The sequence below is a fragment of the Ciona robusta genome, chromosome 12, assembly GCF_009617815.1.
Source record: "Ciona robusta chromosome 12, ASM961781v2".
Classification (NCBI taxonomy): Eukaryota; Metazoa; Chordata; class Ascidiacea; order Phlebobranchia; family Cionidae; genus Ciona; species Ciona robusta.
In genome coordinates, this window is record NC_143246.1 from 7,815,961 (window position 1) to 7,835,271 (window position 19,311).

At 35.4% G+C, this 19,311-nt stretch overlaps 6 protein-coding genes across 19 annotated transcripts in view; 3 read left to right on the forward strand and 3 right to left on the reverse strand.

Annotated features, from left to right (window-relative positions):
- Positions 1-10,886, forward strand: part of LOC149727433 (general transcription factor 3C polypeptide 1-like) — a 22,633-nt gene extending 11,747 nt beyond the window's left edge. The window contains exons 24-45 of one of the 3 annotated variants that reach the window (XM_089889583.1): positions 6,183-6,300; positions 6,640-6,696; positions 6,750-6,799; positions 6,846-6,908; positions 6,958-7,095; positions 7,187-7,350; positions 7,409-7,487; positions 7,627-7,742; positions 7,862-8,009; positions 8,078-8,147; positions 8,211-8,301; positions 8,363-8,490; positions 8,642-8,741; positions 8,827-8,914; positions 9,317-9,497; positions 9,546-9,740; positions 9,797-9,917; positions 9,968-10,045; positions 10,098-10,205; positions 10,256-10,370; positions 10,423-10,512; positions 10,606-10,886. In XM_089889583.1, coding sequence (XP_089745709.1) covers positions 6,183-6,300; positions 6,640-6,696; positions 6,750-6,799; positions 6,846-6,908; positions 6,958-7,095; positions 7,187-7,350; positions 7,409-7,487; positions 7,627-7,742; positions 7,862-8,009; positions 8,078-8,147; positions 8,211-8,301; positions 8,363-8,490; positions 8,642-8,741; positions 8,827-8,914; positions 9,317-9,497; positions 9,546-9,740; positions 9,797-9,917; positions 9,968-10,045; positions 10,098-10,205; positions 10,256-10,370; positions 10,423-10,512; positions 10,606-10,824 — 2,517 coding nt within the window. In that variant the 3' untranslated portion in view covers positions 10,825-10,886. Of the gene's footprint in view, positions 1-6,182; positions 6,301-6,639; positions 6,697-6,749; positions 6,800-6,845; positions 6,909-6,957; positions 7,096-7,186; positions 7,351-7,408; positions 7,488-7,626; positions 7,743-7,861; positions 8,010-8,077; positions 8,148-8,210; positions 8,302-8,362; positions 8,491-8,641; positions 8,742-8,826; positions 8,915-9,085; positions 9,119-9,297; positions 9,498-9,545; positions 9,741-9,796; positions 9,918-9,967; positions 10,046-10,097; positions 10,206-10,255; positions 10,371-10,422; positions 10,513-10,605 lie in introns of those variants that run through there. The other 2 variants (XM_089889585.1, XM_089889584.1) reach the window with 2 other exon arrangements.
- LOC149727434 (tubulin polyglutamylase complex subunit 2-like) lies at positions 10,871-12,916 on the forward strand. 6 transcript variants are annotated; one of them, XR_016386171.1, is made up of 7 exons: positions 10,871-11,004; positions 11,433-11,624; positions 11,752-11,976; positions 12,160-12,323; positions 12,449-12,499; positions 12,572-12,704; positions 12,760-12,916. XR_016386171.1 is itself a non-coding variant. In XM_089889661.1 (7 exons), exons 1-7 carry the CDS (start codon positions 10,941-10,943, stop codon positions 12,806-12,808), a joined length of 897 nt encoding a protein of 298 aa, XP_089745787.1. In that variant the 5' UTR covers positions 10,871-10,940; the 3' UTR covers positions 12,809-12,916. The 6 variants fall into 6 exon arrangements, 5 of the variants coding, with proteins under 5 accessions (XP_089745787.1, XP_089745788.1, XP_089745789.1 ...); XM_089889661.1 differs by having other exon boundaries at positions 12,449-12,518; XM_089889662.1 differs by having other exon boundaries at positions 11,433-11,600; positions 12,449-12,518.
- LOC149727435 (citrate synthase, mitochondrial-like) lies at positions 12,798-14,439 on the reverse strand. The gene has a single exon (XM_089889651.1). It carries the CDS (start codon positions 14,316-14,318, stop codon positions 12,918-12,920), a length of 1,401 nt encoding a protein of 466 aa, XP_089745777.1. The 5' UTR covers positions 14,319-14,439; the 3' UTR covers positions 12,798-12,917.
- A 409-nt stretch (positions 14,440-14,848) lies between these two features.
- On the forward strand, positions 14,849-17,442 carry LOC149727436 (uncharacterized). 6 transcript variants are annotated; one of them, XM_089889672.1, is made up of 7 exons: positions 14,849-15,029; positions 15,354-15,554; positions 15,687-15,854; positions 15,902-16,021; positions 16,103-16,308; positions 17,089-17,224; positions 17,324-17,442. In XM_089889672.1, exons 1-7 carry the CDS (start codon positions 14,980-14,982, stop codon positions 17,394-17,396), a joined length of 954 nt encoding a protein of 317 aa, XP_089745798.1. In that variant the 5' UTR covers positions 14,849-14,979; the 3' UTR covers positions 17,397-17,442. The 6 variants fall into 6 exon arrangements, with proteins under 6 accessions (XP_089745798.1, XP_089745797.1, XP_089745796.1 ...); XM_089889671.1 differs by having other exon boundaries at positions 14,853-15,029; positions 17,086-17,224; XM_089889670.1 differs by having other exon boundaries at positions 14,854-15,029; positions 17,089-17,254.
- LOC149727437 (protein FAM219A-like) lies at positions 17,289-18,386 on the reverse strand. Of its 2 annotated transcripts, none has more exons than XM_089889686.1 (5): positions 18,150-18,386; positions 18,065-18,099; positions 17,903-18,007; positions 17,785-17,853; positions 17,289-17,707 (listed from the first exon to the last, which is right to left on the reverse strand). In XM_089889686.1, exons 1-5 carry the CDS (start codon positions 18,177-18,179, stop codon positions 17,503-17,505), a joined length of 444 nt encoding a protein of 147 aa, XP_089745812.1. In that variant the 5' UTR covers positions 18,180-18,386; the 3' UTR covers positions 17,289-17,502. The 2 variants fall into 2 exon arrangements, with proteins under 2 accessions (XP_089745812.1, XP_089745811.1); XM_089889685.1 differs by having other exon boundaries at positions 17,903-18,010.
- LOC149727438 (small ribosomal subunit protein uS14m-like) lies at positions 18,201-18,909 on the reverse strand. The gene has a single exon (XM_089889679.1). The coding sequence runs from the start codon at positions 18,855-18,857 to the stop codon at positions 18,300-18,302; it is 558 nt and encodes a 185-aa protein (XP_089745805.1). The 5' UTR covers positions 18,858-18,909; the 3' UTR covers positions 18,201-18,299.
- Between the last annotated feature and the right edge of the window lie 402 nt (positions 18,910-19,311).

Genomic DNA, 19,311 nt, shown 5'->3' on the forward strand with positions numbered 1-19,311 from the left:
CAAGCCATAATATTAAACATCAAGCCATAATATTAAACAACAAGCCATAATATTAAACAACAAGCCATAATATTAAACTTCAAGTCATAATATTAAACATCAAGCCATAATATTAAACAACAAGCCATAATATTAAACAACAAGCCATAATATTAAACATCAAGCCATAATATTAAACAACAAGCCATAATATTAAACAACAAGCCATAATATTAAACATCAAGCCATAATATTAAACATCAAGTCATAATATTAAACATCAAGCCATAATATTAAACATCATGTCATAATATTAAACAACAAGTCATAATATTAAACATCAAGCCATAATATTAAACATCAAGCCATAATATTAAACAACAAGCCATAATATTAAACAACAAGCCATAATATTAAACATCAAGCCATAATATTAAACAACAAGCCATAATATTAAACATCAAGCCATAATATTAAACATCAAGCCATAATATTAAACATCAAGCCATAATATTAAACAACAAGCCATAATATTAAACATCAAGCCATAATATTAAACAACAAGCCATAATATTAAACATCAAGCCATAATATTAAACATCATGTCATAATATTAAACAACAAGTCATAATATTAAACATCAAGTCATAATATTAAACATCAAGTCATAATATTAAACATCATGTCATAATATTAAACAACAAGTCATAATATTAAACATCAAGCCATAATATTAAACAACAAGCCATAATATTAAACATCAAGCCATAATATTAAACATCAAGTCATAATATTAAACATCAAGCCATAATATTAAACATCAAGTCATAATATTAAACATCAAGTCATAATATTAAACATCAAGCCATAATATTAAACATCAAGTCATAATATTAAACAACAAGCCATAATATTAAACAACAAGCCATAATATTAAACAACAAGCCATAATATTAAACAACAAGCCATAATATTAAACATCAAGCCATAATATTAAACATCAAGTCATAATATTAAACATCATGTCATAATATTAAACATCAAGCCATAATATTAAACATCAAGCCATAATATTAAACATCAAGCCATAATATTAAACATCAAGCCATAATATTAAACATCAAGCCATAATATTAAACAACAAGCCATAATATTAAACAACAAGTCATAATATTAAACATCAAGCCATAATATTAAACATCAAGCCATAATATTAAACATCAAGCCATAATATTAAACATCAAGCCATAATATTAAACATCAAGTCATAATATTAAACAACAAGTCATAATATTAAACAACAAGCCATAATATTAAACATCAAGCCATAATATTAAACAACAAGCCATAATATTAAACAACAAGCCATAATATTAAACATCAAGCCATAATATTAAACATCAAGCCATAATATTAAACATCAAGCCATAATATTAAACATCAAGCCATAATATTAAACATCAAGCCATAATATTAAACATCAAGCCATAATATTAAACATCAAGCCATAATATTAAACATCAAGTCATAATATTAAACATCATGTCATAATATTAAACAACAAGTCATAATATTAAACATCAAGCCATAATATTAAACATCAAGCCATAATATTAAACATCAAGTCATATTATTAAACATCAAGCCATAATATTAAACAACAAGTCATAATATTAAACAACAAGCCATAATATTAAACAACAAGCCATAATATTAAACAACAAGCCATAATATTAAACAACAAGCCATAATATTAAACATCAAGTCATAATATTAAACATCAAGCTATAATATTAAACAACAAGCCATAATATTAAACAACAAGCCATAATATTAAACATCAAGCCATAATATTAAACATCAAGTCATAATATTAAACATCAAGCCATAATATTAAACAACAAGCCATAATATTAAACAACAAGCCATAATATTAAACAACAAGCCATAATATTAAACAACAAGCCATAATATTAAACATCAAGTCATAATATTAAACATCAAGCCATAATATTAAACAACAAGTCATAATATTAAACAACAAGCCATAATATTAAACAACAAGCCATAATATTAAACATCAAGCCATAATATTAAACATCAAGCCATAATATTAAACATCAAGCCATAATATTAAACAACAAGCCATAATATTAAACAACAAGCCATAATATTAAACATCAAGCCATAATATTAAACATCAAGCCATAATATTAAACATCAAGCCATAATATTAAACATCAAGCCATAATATTAAACATCAAGTCATAATATTAAACAACAAGTCATAATATTAAACAACAAGCCATAATATTAAACAACAAGCCATAATATTAAACATCAAGCCATAATATTAAACATCAAGTCATAATATTAAACAACAAGTCATAATATTAAACAACAAGCCATAATATTAAACAACAAGCCATAATATTAAACAACAAGCCATAATATTAAACATCAAGCCATAATATTAAACAACAAGCCATAATATTAAACAACAAGCCATAATATTAAACATCAAGCCATAATATTAAACATCAAGCCATAATATTAAACATCAAGCCATAATATTAAACATCAAGCCATAATATTAAACATCAAGCCATAATATTAAACATCAAGCCATAATATTAAACATCAAGCCATAATATTAAACATCAAGCCATAATATTAAACAACAAGCCATAATATTAAACAACAAGCCATAATATTAAACAACAAGCCATAATATTAAACAACAAGCCATAATATTAAACAACAAGCCATAATATTAAACATCAAGCCATAATATTAAACATCAAGCCATAATATTAAACATCAAGCCATAATATTAAACAACAAGCCATAATATTAAACATCAAGTCATAATATTAAACAACAAGCCATAATATTAAACAACAAGCCATAATATTAAACAACAAGCCATAATATTAAACAACAAGCCATAATATTAAACATCAAGCCATAATATTAAACATCAAGTCATAATATTAAACAACAAGCCATAATATTAAACATCAAGCCATAATATTAAACATCAAGCCATAATATTAAACATCAAGTCATAATATTAAACATCAAGTCATAATATTAAACAACAAGTCATAATATTAAACATCAAGTCATAATATTAAACAACAAGCCATATTATTAAACAACAAGCCATAATATTAAACAACAAGCCATAATATTAAACAACAAGCCATAATATTAAACAACAAGTCATAATATTAAACAACAAGTCATAATATTAAACAACAAGCCATAATATTAAACAACAAGTCATAATATTAAACAACAAGTCATAATATTAAACAACAAGCCATAATATTAAACAACAAGTCATAATATTAAACAACAAGTCATAATATTAAACAACAAGCCATAATATTAAACATCAAGCCATAATATTAAACATCAAGCCATAATATTAAACATCAAGCCATAATATTAAACATCAAGCCATAATATTAAACATCAAGCCATAATATTAAACATCAAGCCATAATATTAAACATCAAGTCATAATATTAAACATCATGTCATAATATTAAACAACAAGTCATAATATTAAACATCAAGCCATAATATTAAACATCAAGTCATAATATTAAACAACAAGCCATAATATTAAACATCAAGCCATAATATTAAACATCAAGCCATAATATTAAACATCAAGCCATAATATTAAACAACAAGCCATAATATTAAACAACAAGCCATAATATTAAACAACAAGCCATAATATTAAACAACAAGCCATAATATTAAACATCAAGTCATAATATTAAACATCAAGTCATAATATTAAACAACAAGTCATAATATTAAACATCAAGCCATAATATTAAACAACAAGCCATAATATTAAACATCAAGTCATAATATTAAACAACAAGCCATAATATTAAACATCAAGTCATAATATTAAACATCAAGCCATAATATTAAACATCATGTCATAATATTAAACAACAAGCCATAATATTAAACAACAAGCCATAATATTAAACAACAAGCCATAATATTAAACAACAAGCCATAATATTAAACAACAAGCCATAATATTAAACATCAAGTCATAATATTAAACATCAAGTCATAATATTAAACATCAAGTCATAATATTAAACATCAAGCCATAATATTAAACATCAAGTCATAATATTAAACAACAAGCCATAATATTAAACATCAAGTCATAATATTAAACATCAAGCCATAATATTAAACATCATGTCATAATATTAAACAACAAGCCATAATATTAAACAACAAGCCATAATATTAAACAACAAGCCATAATATTAAACATCAAGTCATAATATTAAACAACAAGCCATAATATTAAACAACAAGCCATAATATTAAACAACAAGCCATAATATTAAACAACAAGCCATAATATTAAACATCAAGTCATAATATTAAACATCAAGCCATAATATTAAACATCATGTCATAATATTAAACAACAAGCCATAATATTAAACAACAAGCCATAATATTAAACAACAAGCCATAATATTAAACAACAAGCCATAATATTAAACAACAAGCCATAATATTAAACATCAAGTCATAATATTAAACATCAAGCCATAATATTAAACATCAAGCCATAATATTAAACAACAAGCCATAATATTAAACAACAAGCCATAATATTAAACAACAAGCCATAATATTAAACAACAAGCCATAATATTAAACAACAAGCCATAATATTAAACATCAAGTCATAATATTAAACATCAAGTCATAATATTAAACAACAAGCCATAATATTAAACAACAAGCCATAATATTAAACATCAAGCCATAAGATTAAACAACAAGCCATAATATTAAACATCAAGCCATAATATTAAACATCAAGTCATAATATTAAACAACAAGCCATAATATTAAACAACAAGCCATAATATTAAACAACAAGCCATAATATTAAACAACAAGCCATAATATTAAACAACAAGCCATAATATTAAACAACAAGCCATAATATTAAACAACAAGCCATAATATTAAACAACAAGCCATAATATTAAACATCAAGTCATAATATTAAACATCAAGTCATAATATTAAACAACAAGCCATAATATTAAACAACAAGCCATAAGATTAAACAACAAGCCATAATATTAAACAACAAGCCATAATATTAAACATCAAGTCATAATATTAAACATCAAGTCATAATATTAAACAACAAGCCATAATATTAAACAACAAGCCATAATATTAAACATCAAGCCATAATATTAAACAACAAGCCATAATATTAAACATCAAGTCATAATATTAAACATCAAGTCATAATATTAAACAACAAGCCATAATATTAAACAACAAGCCATAATATTAAACATCAAGCCATAATATTAAACATCAAGTCATAATATTAAACATCAAGTCATAATATTAAACAACAAGCCATAATATTAAACAACAAGCCATAAGATTAAACAACAAGCCATAATATTAAACAACAAGCCATAATATTAAACATCAAGTCATAATATTAAACATCAAGTCATAATATTAAACAACAAGCCATAATATTAAACAACAAGCCATAATATTAAACATCAAGTCATAATATTAAACATCAAGTCATAATATTAAACAACAAGCCATAATATTAAACAACAAGCCATAATATTAAACATCAAGCCATAATATTAAACATCAAGCCATAATATTAAACATCAAGTCATAATATTAAACATCAAGTCATAATATTAAACATCAAGCCATAATATTAAACATCAAGCCATAATATTAAACATCAAGTCATAATATTAAACAACAAGCCATAATATTAAACATCATGTCATAATATTAAACATCAAGTCATAATATTAAACAACAAGTCATAATATTAAACATCATGTCATAATATTAAACAACAAGTCATAATATTAAACAACAAGTCATAATATTAAACATCATGTCATAATATTAAACATCATGTCATAATATTAAACATCAAGTCATAATATTAAACATCAAGCCATAATATTAAACATCAAGCCATAATATTAAACATCAAGTCATAATATTAAACATCAAGCCATAATATTAAACATCAAGCCATAATATTAAACATCAAGTCATAATATTAAACATCAAGCCATAATATTAAACATCAAGTCATAATATTAAACATCAAGCCATAATATTCCCCCCAGACAAGTTTATCGAGACTCCCGAAACTCATCCCCTCAGTTTTGGAGGGGGGGAAAACCAAAGTTGTGAAAAAAGCTTCGTCTCACGAAAGTTGGAAACGGAAACGAAAACCAACGAAAGGTATTTATTAGTGGAATATTTGTTCCATTGGAATATTTGTTCTGTTGGAATATTTGTTCCATTGGAATATTTGTTCCATTGGAACATTTGTTCTGTTGGAATATTTGTTCTCTTGGAATATTTGTTCCATTGGAATATTTGTTGTGTTGAAATATTTGTTTCATTGGAATATTTGTTCCATTGGAACATTTGTTCTGTTGGAATATTTGTTCCATTGGAATATTTGTTCCATTGGAATATTTGTTCGGTTGGAATATTTGTTCCATTGGAATATTTGTTCTGTTGGAATATTTGTTCTGTTGGAATATTTGTTCCGTTAAATAAAAGTTTTTGTTTAAGATCCAGGGGTTGGGAGTGAAAAGAAGTTGAAGATCTCAAAGAAAGATTTGAACCAGGGTTTGTTGTTGTTTGTGATGTCATAAGTATGTTTGCGATGTTGATTGTTACAGATTATGACATCACAATGGTTGACAATCGTGGTCGGAACAAAGTGGTGAAGGTAGGACATCGTGTGGTTGTTCGCTGATTTAACTAAAATATTACAGGGAGGAAAGGGAAGCAAAAGGAAGAGCCAGGAAATTAAACCAAAACCACCAAAAATCGCAAAAGTAAAAAAATTAACCAAAATATTTCTTGTTTTATCGAAAGTTTTCGCAGCAAATAATGAAACACGTTGATGCGGCGGACCTGCAAGCAATGAGCAACCGCCGGGGGAAGCAGAGAGTCAACTTTTCATTGGACGAGGATTCTATTCTATTGTTGTGTAAAGTTGTGGCAACAGTGTTGCTTAAAAAGGTAAAAACGTCAAATAAAAACGTGGCTGCTAAATCCAACATACAATAAACTCACAGTGAGTTGTAGTTGATTAAAACAAAACTTCATCCAGACGAGCGCATCGACGCGAACCACCTTTCGCACGGCCGCCCACTGGAGTTTGGTACGAGATGTATTGTTACAAAACTGTTCAAAGTCTTGCGATAAAACATCAACGGCTTGTTCGAGACGGCAACGATTTATTATGAAAAATAAACTGACGAGGATATGTCACGAGTAATGTTATTTCTATTAATGTTAATATTGTTTTTATGCATTAATATTGTTTCTATAGTTTATCGGTCGCCGAGGTTTTGGCCGACGTTGATTTGGTTGAGAAAGTTCTTCGTGGTCGAGTGGATTTAACGGATCAGGTGATTATGATGCGTACAATGTTGATTATGATGCGTACAATGTTGATTATGATGCGTACAATGTTGATTATGATGCGTACAATGTTGATTATGATGCGTACAATGTTGATTATGCATATAATATTGTGGCCCCCCATAGGAGGCCTCCGCATGCTTCATGGAACTACTACCATTGGTAAAGTTAAAGTTCAAGGGTGGGGTCCATGGTACAATGGAGGGCGTGATCCCCGATTCTGTGGATGAACTCAATCAAAGGTTTGTTCCTCGTGTTTCTTGCTGTTCAGTTGGCTTGTTTAGCCAACATTGATTCAAGGATTTTTTTTGTTTTTATCGGAACGACAAACTGGTTTAGTCACCAAGTTTTATCGTCATAGTTACGCAGTACAAGCATTCACAACGGAACCAACCGACCACGACCACGAGGACGGGATAACGAACAAAGATGACGTGTTAAAATGTTCTATTGAGAATCTTATATTTGCCGTGCTCGCTTCCGATGAAAAACATTTTAATCAATACCAGGTATATTGTGATGTCATAAGGGTTATATACTGTGATGTCATAATGGTTATCCACAATTGTCGTTACAGACGTACAAAATATTCGAGGATTATCCCGAACCTCTGGTCAGCCAAGTGTCCGAGTTATTGAAGAAAAGAAGTGAGTTTAGTGATTTTATGTTATTTCTATATTATGCTAGTATATTATTTCTATTTCATGCAGACATTGTATCAAAGAAATTGGAAAATCCACATCGGAAACGAAATCTCCCGTTTGCAGTGCCAAGCTACCATATCACGAAGCTATACTGGCAGTGAGTGGTGATGTCGTTACCGTTATCACCCACAATTAAACCCCCCCCCCCCATTAACCAGGTCGTTCCGATCCCAACATTTCTCCCAAGTTTTCGACGATTGTATTTCTTCGATGAATGATTTGGAAACCCAGTCGCCCGTGACGTACAAACTCGATGTTAACAGTGGATCTATTGTTTCTATGTTAAGTAAGTTTGAGTAGTGGATAACGTAGCTACGTGTATAAACCACCACTCGGGGTGATGGGCCAAACATGGCCTCCCAGGTCTTCTAATAAGAACCAACACCCAGGGATCAAAGCTGAGTTAATAATGTAGTTTAAACACTAACCCCCCCTAGTGTCACTCCTGGACGACGATTTATCGTTGGAAATTAACTTCCCCACTGAACTAGTGATGTCGGATTTCAAGTCAATTATCGGAACTGACTTTTATAAAAGGTGGGTTTTGTTTCCATGAAATAACTTGAATATATTTCATGAAATAACTTGAATATATTCCATGGACGAAACTTTTCTTCAACAGCATGAAAGCAACCGAAGAATCCATGTTGGCCGACAGTCACGCAAAGAACGACGATCCCAGAAAAAAGAAGTTAATGGAACTTTTCCAGGTGGGAGGGGGTTTGGGAATCGAATGTAATTGTTTACCCTCGCGTGGTAGAGACTTTGCTGGCTTAGTTAAGTGTCCAAGGGCATACACTTCCACAATAACTTGTTATGTTTTGGCCGGAGATAAGCGGCTTTACACACTTCCACATCATAGATGTATATTTGATTGACAGATGTACCAACAGATGTAAATTTGATTGACAGATGTACCAACAGATGTATATTTGATTGACAGATGTATATTTGATTGACAGATGTACCAACAGATGTATATTTGATTGACAGATGTATATTTGATTGACAGATGTATATTTGATTGGCAGATGTACCAACAGATGTAAATTTGATTGACAGATGTACCAACAGATGTATATTTGATTGACAGATGTATATTTGATTGGCAGATGTACCAACGGCATCCATCTTACTCCAACTGGATGATGTTGTCGGGTGTGGCCGGGGTTGTAGACGAAGAGAAAAAGATTTTGTCGCACCCCGAAAAACTTTCGTTGGTTCCGTGTATTGTCGAGGTTCAACGACCACATAGAAATCAAACAAAAAAACATCTTTTTAAATATTTTGAAGGTGACGTCGCATATATTGTTTTGACTTTTGTAAATATGTTTCATACAGATAAATGTGTTCGATACTGTGACAATGGTGTTCAGTCATGCATATCAAAGCTATTGTTCTCGTTACGAGGGCCACGATTCAGTCGTTGTGATGTCATAATGATTGACGGTTTGGATGACATCACATGTTTCCCTGAAAATTTGCGGCAATTGGGAAAAAAAATGATGGAAGAAATAAAGTTGTTTGATTTTACAGGTATGGGATGTCATAATGTGTTGTGTGATGTCATAATCACAAGGTTTGATTGACAGGCATCCCAGTTACAAAACTTGAAGATAAGTTTCTCGACCAATCACATTCAGCCGACGATATTCAACAATGTTTGAAAATTCTCCATGAAACGAAATTCGTTTTCACTTCCGGGATTTCAAGGTTGGTATTTAGGGGGAGGTTGGTTGAAAGTAACCTTGTATTATTTGCAGAGCACGTGTGATTCCACGTATGCACGCGGGTGCATGGTTGAGCAGGGGGGTGGTGTATAAGGGGGAGGCTGGAAGGGGGTGGGTATTTGTTAGTGGGTTCGTATTGTTATTCAAGTTATGCCATGAACAGGATTGGCACTGGAGTGGGAAATCCCCCAAACGAGGACGAACAATTGGACATTGTGATGTCATCAACAGATGATGATGATGCCACAAGTGTTAAAGAAAGATTTGGAGCGTAAGCGATACTATTTGTTGCGTAACATATTTTAACAAATCTATTTTCAGGGTCAACACATCTCATTATGACATCGTGAAGTTCCTTTGTCGTCCATGGCATCATATTGACGGACAGATCAATTATGACACGGCCAAAACTTTTGTGGCTGGAGTGTTTCTGCATGTATGTATCGCGCATTACATTCATGTGTTTGTTATATTTATGTTTATCACAGATATTGCGCAATCCTGGTGTTAATTTGCGAGGATTGTCGAAACAATTTGGCCACGCGATGCAGAGGGTGGTGTTAGAAGAAGTGACGCAGGTTTGGTTTCTTGAAGATTTCCCTTCGTTGTTTTAATTAATTTAATCTTTATTATCGTATTAGAAGATTTAATCCAGCTTGGTTTTTATCCAGAGCCTCGTGGATTGTAAGTGTGTGTCGCGTCATAGCAATGATCACGTCACAGGGACGTGGAGAATATTCGATAGTGACGTCATAAGTAAGAATAAAAAGGATGATTATTACGTCACAACCAACGATGGATTGTTACGTTTATCATACATCATAAAGCTGATGGACGAGTTGGTGAATGAGCGGGAAAAACATTTTGAATCTTTGTTGAAGAATGAATAATTATGACGTCATGATGTACTTTTGGTCACGTGATTGTTGTAAATAAATTATGCGCTCTGCTGCCAGTGGTGGTAAAGAATAGAAATCTTATTTAAACATTTAGCGTTCATAACAACATGGCTCAGCTTGGCGTTGAAGAACTTATTGAAAGATTAACTTTAGGGGTTGCTACGACATTGGGTAAGGTGAAATAATGGTTTTAATAAATAGTTTGTGTAAAAAAAACATCTTCTGTAGTTTGTATTGTGTTCGTAGACGTTACGATCGCCATATACGGTGACCAACAATTGCCAGTTCTTTCACATCTATGACACAGCTGGCGTAACCAATATATAGTGCTAGTGAAGAATCCGATCCTAAGTTATCTGCTAACCATTAAACAGTAACTAAGCCCTTATAACCTCTAACACTTCCCACCAGCCTAATCTGTAACATACGGGAGAATTCTTCATTATTTAATGAATGTAACTTACTTTATCCTCGCGTGGCCGGAAAACGACAGTCGTTATCACATGGGTTTAACACCTCGTGCCAGCTTACGAGTTGTCGTACAAATAATACATTGTCGCACAAATAATTACATAAACTGTTTTAAAATATATTTCTAGAAAAACGTCCTGGTGTTTCGGAGGTTTCATTGTCAAAGTTTCCACAAGCAGAGCGTCACACCCTGGTCGGTTGGGAACAACGCAACAGCTGCATTCTGCCCGATGATTTGAAAAGTTTTTATTTAACAACCAATGGATTGTTGTTAACATGGAAAGTCAATATCAATGGTAATGTTGTGGAGAAATATAGAAGTAATCATCTATTGTGGTGCACGCCACTTGTGTTTTGTTCGCCACTATTGGCTTTAGAATTTATTCAAAAGATTTTCCAAATTTAACGTCTCCCAAAACGTACATACATGGTAACCGTTTTCGACAGACACCAAGGTTCCAGTTGGAGAGATGAAAATAAACTCGATCAACGAACTTTCAAAGTTGAGCCACGCTGGTTCGACGGCCACGATGGGAAGCAACATCACAATTGCCGACGTGGAGCATGAGGGCGACGACGAACCTCACTTTGACGGGAGGAGTCGAATATTTGAGCTCGATGCTTGTAATGGGGTTGGGAAAGTTTGCCTTGTGTACATGAAAGCAGTGCCTGGTGAGGTTTAAGTGGTTTATGGGTGGGTGCTTCCCCCTCTAAGAAGTTATGTTTAATCCTAGCTGTCACCATTCTGGGTGTATGTGTCATTGGGCAAGATACTTAGTGGAAGTTGCTCCAACCCAGTGGCCACCAAGCCATACAATACTAAACAAGATCAATTTATCCTAAAACAAAATCCAGGTTTGCCGGCCCAGAACGCCGAGATTTGGTTCCTCGATAGATCTCTATGTTGGTCACATCTTGCTACCAACTTTACTACATATTATCGACTGATGTTGATGCATATGGGGTTGCCACAGTGGTATTATTCATGTACTGATGTTGGGTTATCACCCAAAGCTAAGGTAGATATTCATGCTGTTGCTTTTTATAACAATACCTTGTGATGGTTTAAGTGTAAAAGAGATCTTTTGACAATTGTTTGTTTTGTGATTTTAAATATGAACCCCATGTCCCCATATATTCCCAGCAATGGTGCAACTTGTACGCCCCTGTTCGGTTGGGGTTGGATGAAAACGAGGTAACTCAAGATGAAGTTGGTAAGGGAGGTCAAAAGGTCAGCCAAGTATTTAATTAACGATGACTTTAACAGAAATGGCGATGGTCAAAGTTGATTTAACGCGAGCTTTTAAAGGAAAAGTAGTCGATAAGGGAGGGAAGGGGAAGATAATAAATCAACAAAATGTTAAAAAGAAACCAAACGTTCCTAACATAGCTGGTTCAAAGTATGTTGCAATCCATTGTTTATTTTTACTTTTATTTTTTGAATTTTATTTTCAGATCATTGACGTCGATGCGGCACATAAGAGGCAGCAAACCATGGACTTGAACAAATATTTATTCTCGCTAACGCACAATCGAACTTTACATTGGTTAATCAATATAGCAACATATTTAACACAAACTTCTAATAAATTATAAACTTATTTTTAAACAATTTATTTCTTGACGAATTTTTTCAATCCTTCGGTGCTCATGGACTTTGGTCGTTCCAGCGGCAAGCCGAGAGCTCGGCTCCATATTTGTTGAGAGAGACAACCGAGGACGCGGGAAACCCCGAACAACACGGTGTAGTATTGCATCTCGGTCATCTTATAATACTGCAACAACACCCCACTGTGCGCATCTACGTTGGGCCATGGGTTCTTGGCTTTCCCTTGTTCAAGCAGAATATCAGGAACCAACTTGTAGAGTTGGCCGACCAGTTTAAACATTGGATCGTCAGGAAGATGTTTCAATGCAAACTCACGCTGGCAAGTATAACGTGGGTCAGTCTTCCTCAGCACAGCATGTCCGTACCCCGGCACAACCCGTCCACTCATCAAAGTATCCCAGATGTATTTTCGCAATTCTTCATCGGTAACTTCTTTCCCGCCAAGCTCCTTGTAAACTCCCGTCAACCAAACAAGAACTTCTTGGTTGGCCAACCCATGCAAAGGTCCAGCGAGCCCATTCATAGCAGCAGCCATGGACAGGTAAGGATCACTGAGCGCGCTTCCCACTAGATGAGATGTGTGAGCGCTAACGTTTCCCCCCTCGTGGTCGGAATGTATCACAAGGTAAAGTCTCATCAACTCGATAAACTCTGGATCGTTGTACCCGAGCATATTGCAGAAGTTTAACGACCAATCAGCGTTTTCGTCGATGGTTCCGTTGAATTTGCCCTCGCGATATAAGTTCCGGTAAATCTTTGCAGCGATGATCGGTATCTTGGCGATAAGGTTCATCGCATCTTCGTAAATATGTTGCCAATATTCGTTCTTGTGAACACCGTCGGAATATGCTTGCGCAAACTTGGATTCGGTATTTAACACACTGAGCGCGGCGCTTAGTTGAGACATAGGGTGCACGCTGCTGGGCAGTTGGTCCAACAAGTTTACAATATGCGTGGGAAGATCAGCTCTATTTGCCCATTCGCGACTCAACCACTGAACTTGATCTTTACTTGGTATGTCACCGGTACATAGAAGCCAAAACAAACCTTCAGGTAAAGGTTGTTCACCACCTGCAGCAGTTGGAAGCAAATCTTGGCAATCTGGGATTGTGTAACCTCGGAATCGAATCCCTTCTTCAGGGTCAAGTACTGAAGGTTCCCAAACCATCCCCTTGATCCCACGCATACCACCATACATCATGTCCACCGATACATCGCCCACTTTGGCGCCGCCGAATTCTTTTTTAAATTCTTTAATCTCCGATTGTTTTTCAGGGATTTTTGCTGCTAGAACTTCTTTCAGGTCGGTAGATGCGGAAACATACCTCCTCGAACCGACAGCCAATCCTCGGTTTAAAGATTGCAGGTTTGGGAAAACTTTTTGAATTGAATTCCGGAAAGCCATGATTTGTAGAATATTCGACTGAAGTTTGCGAGAAATGAAATCCAGGTTAGGGGGGTTAGGGCTTAAGGTCGGTAGATATGCTTCAGTGGTTTCAATTTTAACCAATCATCGTCCAGTACGCCATTTCGTCATTATATAATGTTTCCATGATAAAAAAAATATTTCGACCCCTAACCATAACGACCAAAAGCGCGACAAACTTATGAAATTAAATTCGGTGTTTTTCGTTTAAATAACTCGCACACGATGTTTAACGATGCATGAAACTGTTCGCTACATTTAATGAATCGGGTTAACGAATAATCATTTTAACAAATTAAATTGATTGTTTGTCTTTATTTTAAAGATTAATTAAGTTTTAACCAAAGTCGAATAAATTGCTTGGCCCCGAAATTAAACGTCGGATACTTAATGAAGTTGTTTGTAACCCATCTAATTGTGGGTTAACAACAATACCTATGAATTATTTATTTAAGTTGATTAAGTTATAAGAATCAATGGTTTCGGTACAAGCTTGCGGATCTCTTTTTTTTTATTAATTCCTGAACCTTGGAATTTCTCCAGCGTGTCGGATCGTCTTGAATTATACATAGACCTTCATATAAGCGGGTGAGACTGGCTGGTCGAAGTTTGTGTTTTTGTGTTTTTGATTTCTGTAAATATGGAACAAATGGCGGACGCGCTGCTCAACAATTTCATATTCATCGCCTCGTAAGTATGTTTGTGACGTCATAGTAGCATCGCGTTTAATTAAAGTGACGTAATAATGACTTAGACGCGCCGAAGAATATTGATCGACAAGTTAGTTGTCAACAGTTGGTTGCGGTTGTAGTTCTAGTATTACCTTGTCAGCGATATGTGTAGTTTCAATGCAGATATTGATTTTATGGGTTGGTTCCTTGGGTAAGATCCACATATTGATTAACATAATGCTTTAAATTAAAAGTTTTTCAAATTATCGCATTTAGTTAGAATGGGGTAAGGTGTGTATTGTGATGTAATGCAGCTTATTGTGACGTAATAATTATATTCCAGCGACGCGCCTCGACGGCCGCGTGGTGTATTTGGTGACGGTGGTCGACGACAAACCAGCAGACAGACAGTGCATGGGAGGAAACGATTGCAAGAACAATATGACGTCAGGAGAGTTAAGGGGTTCAGTTTGGACGAGATCGATGAGTTTCGTCAAGTCTTTGAGTTCTACGACACGGGGAATTCGAAGACGATGAATTTAAGGTTCGATGTGGGGTGTGGTGGTGGAACGTAGGGGTTGATGGGTGCGGAGGATTGGGTGTGGGGTGCGGGGGTGGAACGTAGGGGTTGATGGGTGTTGGGTGCGGGGGTTTTAATATATTGTTGTTGTTAAAGCGAGTTGGAGATGGCGTTGCGAGCGCTCGGCTACAATCCCGCTGATGACGAAATAGAAGAGGTGACGTCATTAATGGAAGTCGATGGTGACGTCACAATCGACTTTAGCGAGTTTTGTATGATAATTGAACATATGAAGGAATTAAAGGGGGAGGATGGTGACTTGAGGTGGGTGGGTTATATATTGTGAGGGGGGTTGTAAACTTGTGCTGCAGGGACGCCTTTGCTATCATTGACCGCGGTTACGACGGGAAAGTCACGAAAGATGATTTATTGCGACTCATGATGAATCACGGGGAGGATTTATCATTAAAAGAAGCTCACGAGATGATTAAGTACGTAATTATCGTGTGTGGGACGTAACTATCGTGCGTGTGACGCAATTTTCACGTTTGTGACGTAACAATTACCTGCAGATTTGCCGATTGTGACGACACAGGTGTCATCGATTACAGAAGGTTTGTGACGTCATTACGCGACTCGATTGACAAACACAAGTTTGATGACGTAGAAGAAAAATCCAACCAATCAGCGACGAGCTCGTTTGGGGGAACCAATCATAAGAAGGAACGTCATGTCACGTGTGTTGAACCAACCAATGAGAGATTTCAAGCTATTGAAAGTAAGGATTGGTTGAAGCATAGTTACCTCTAACCCCCTCTAGTTACCCCTAACCCCCTCTAGTTACCCCTAACCCCCTCTAGTTACCCCTAACCCCCTCTAGTTACCCCTAACCCCTCTAGTTACCCCTAACCCCTCTAGTTACTCCTAACCCCTCTAGTTACCCCTAACCCCCTCTAGTTACCCCTAACCCCCTCTAGTTACCCCTAACCCCTCTAGTTACCCCTAACCCCTCTAGTTACCCCTAACCCCTCTAGTTGCCCCTAACCCCCACTAGTTACCCCTAACCCCTCTAGTTACCCCTAACCCCCTCTAGTTACTCCTAACCCCTCTAGTTACCCCTAACCCCTCTAGTTACCCCTAACCCCCTCTAGTTACCCCTAACCCCTCTAGTTACCCCTAACCCCCTCTAGTTACCCCCAACCCCTTTTGTTACCCCCAACCCCTTTTGTTACCCCCAACCCCTTTTGTTACCCCTAACCCCTTTTGTTACCCCTAACCCCCTCTAGTTACCCCTAACCCCCTTTAGTTACCCCTAACCCCCTCTAGTTACCCCTAACCCCTCTAGTTACCCCTAACCCCCTCTAGTTACCCCTAACCCCCTCTAGTTACCCTAACCCCTCTAGTTACCCCTAACCCCTCTAGTTACCCTAACCCCCTCTAGTTACCCCTAACCCCCTCTAGTTACCCCTAACCCCCTTTAGTTACCCCTAACCCCGTCTAGTTACCCCTAACCCCCTCTAGTTACCCCTAACCCCCTCTACTTACCCCTCCACAGGAGGTGTACAAATTGAAACCGTGAACAGCATAGCGAAGGCTCTTGGTGGGCCAATCCTTGCAGCAGGTGCCATGATTATTACATCATCAATGATGTCATCAGATAGAAAGAAATCAAACAAAAAGATTGTTCGTAGCAGGTGGCCGGATGTTGCACGTGTTGTGGCGTTGTAAGTGTCGTGTTTATGTTCAAAAGTGGGCAGGTACAACAAATTAATTAATTTATTTAAAACTCTCAGGAAAAATGAAATAAAAGAAGAACAAACAAATGAAACGATGAATCTGTTGGATGATGTCATAAAAGTGGCATAATACATCATTATGACATCACAACCTGAAGCTTGGTGGTACTTTATGTGTAAACAATGATAATTTCACTTCAATATTTCACAGTTTAAGTTAGATATGATTACTGCATTTACATAACAATACATTTGATTGTATAAGCGTTACAACAAGCGAAATAATGACCTTCGCGGAAATCGTTCGGGGGAATCAGATCCAAAGCCTCGTCGTCCGGTGTCTCGTCCAATTGGAATCCATCTTTAGCGAGTTGCCGTGACAACTGTTTGTTTACTTGTCGTGCCGTCGTTGGTTTGTTCGACAAAAATAATTCATCCTCGCTGTTAAAGTTAATTATTTACATTGGTAAAGCTTAATATATAGTAATTAGAAGTAATGAATCATATCTTTGACCCACCTGTCTGACTGCAGCGACACCAAAGGTGAATCGTCTATGCGTTGATATCCTCGATTAGGAATTTGTAATCTGTGAATCAATTGTTACCCCTGTGTGATGTCACAATCAACAAACAAACCTCGTTACCGGCATCAGCGACGTTTTCTTCGGCTCGTTTAGAACCGCTCGTTTGTTTTGTAGTTTCTGTCGTTGTTTTTGTAGTTTCTTATGTAAAGTTGAAGGACTGCTTTTATAAATAATGTCACTCAAATTTTTTATAAATGATTAATTTTCAACTTACTTTGTCTTCAAAGGAATGTTTTCTTCTGCGCCGTCCTGTTAACACAGATGTTTAAAAACATTTAAAATATTTTTATTAAGTTTACCTCTGCTTGGTTGGGAAGAATCCCACTCATGTTTATTTTAATCCTACAATCCTGTCAATAAAACAAATTTATTATTTTCACATAACATGCACTTTATTAAACCATTCACAATATAACAATGTATTCATTATGACATCATTGATGACATCATCACCACATAGCCCGTTTAACCCCAGACATTTTCCCGTGATCGGCGAAATGTCGGAACACCATTCGACTGATCCTCCATTTATCTTTGTTACCCCGTGGACGAGATGTCACGACACATCGGTTCACCGTCCAGTTTTTATCGCTTCCACGAGGCAACCCCGAGGTTTCTTGATCAGCAACTTGCTTTAGCTCCAATGGTAGATGACCACTATATCTAATGCATTGTAGTCGTGTATATAATGCGCCATAGTATGTAGCGATATGCCTTCGTCTGTTATCTCGCTGCATCAGCCAGTTGACATGCCACAAACAGTTCTTCCCGTTTGCATCTCCTTTCTTCCCCCACAATACAGGATCGTAAGCCTCGGGGAGGGCCAAGTAGGCAACAGTTTCGGTGGTGGGTGGTTTGGGACCACCAACGTGATTCTTAGCCGTCGAACAAGTCTTAAACCTGTAGGGTTTCTTTCGTTTTGACGCCACAAGTCTGGTCTGCGTTAAATTAACCTTTGTAACTTTGCCAAGTTCCTGAGACAGCGATTTATATTTTAACGCAAACATAATTGTTGTCGTGTGAACAATCTATCGTATATCACGTGATATGGGGTCCCTTTAAATAGTGCATGTCCGCTAAGTCCGCTAAGTCCGCTAAGTCCGCTAAGTCCGCTAAGTCCACTAAGTCCGCTAAGTCCGCTAAGTCCACTAAGTCCGCTAAGTCCGCTAAGTCCACTAAGTCCACTAAGTCCGCTAAGTCTGCTAAGTCCACTAAGTCCACATCTGCAATATTGACTATGTCCGCTATTTCTACCTCTGTAATATTCACGTCTAAGATGTCCAGTAGTAAGCTCGCTTGGTCGTGATATATGAATTATGTGTTATCCAAGTCAAAATGATTTTATTTTGTCTCTTTGGTCACACTAACAAAATTCAGAAAAGTTTACAAAGGCAAAACAATGAGAATTAACGGTAAAACGACAGTCGTTAAAACACGCTCACGGTTAAAACGGATGTACAA

Excerpts from the sequence above, each read along its gene's own strand:
- LOC149727434 (XM_089889659.1), top strand. The coding sequence starts at position 10,941 with ATGGCTCAGCTTGGCGTTGAAGAACTTATTGAAAGATTAACTTTAGGG. Across the intron at positions 11,005-11,432 it reads AGGGGTTGCTACGACATTGG|AAAAACGTCCTGGTGTTTCG; the intron begins GTAAGGTGAAAT and ends ATATATTTCTAG. Across the intron at positions 11,977-12,159 it reads GTACATGAAAGCAGTGCCTG|GTTTGCCGGCCCAGAACGCC; the intron begins GTGAGGTTTAAG and ends AACAAAATCCAG.
- LOC149727435 (XM_089889651.1), bottom strand. The coding sequence starts at position 14,318 with ATGGCTTTCCGGAATTCAATTCAAAAAGTTTTCCCAAACCTGCAATCT.
- LOC149727436 (XM_089889668.1), top strand. The coding sequence starts at position 14,980 with ATGGAACAAATGGCGGACGCGCTGCTCAACAATTTCATATTCATCGCC. Across the intron at positions 16,022-16,102 it reads GAAGCTCACGAGATGATTAA|ATTTGCCGATTGTGACGACA; the intron begins GTACGTAATTAT and ends AATTACCTGCAG. Across the intron at positions 16,309-17,085 it reads GAGATTTCAAGCTATTGAAA|GAGGTGTACAAATTGAAACC; the intron begins GTAAGGATTGGT and ends ACCCCTCCACAG.
- LOC149727437 (XM_089889685.1), bottom strand. The coding sequence starts at position 18,179 with ATGAGTGGGATTCTTCCCAACCAAGCAGAG. Across the intron at positions 18,100-18,149 it reads TTCTTCCCAACCAAGCAGAG|GACGGCGCAGAAGAAAACAT; the intron begins GTAAACTTAATA and ends CTGTGTTAACAG. Across the intron at positions 18,011-18,064 it reads AACATTCCTTTGAAGACAAA|CAGTCCTTCAACTTTACATA; the intron begins GTAAGTTGAAAA and ends TATTTATAAAAG.
- LOC149727438 (XM_089889679.1), bottom strand. The coding sequence starts at position 18,857 with ATGTTTGCGTTAAAATATAAATCGCTGTCTCAGGAACTTGGCAAAGTT.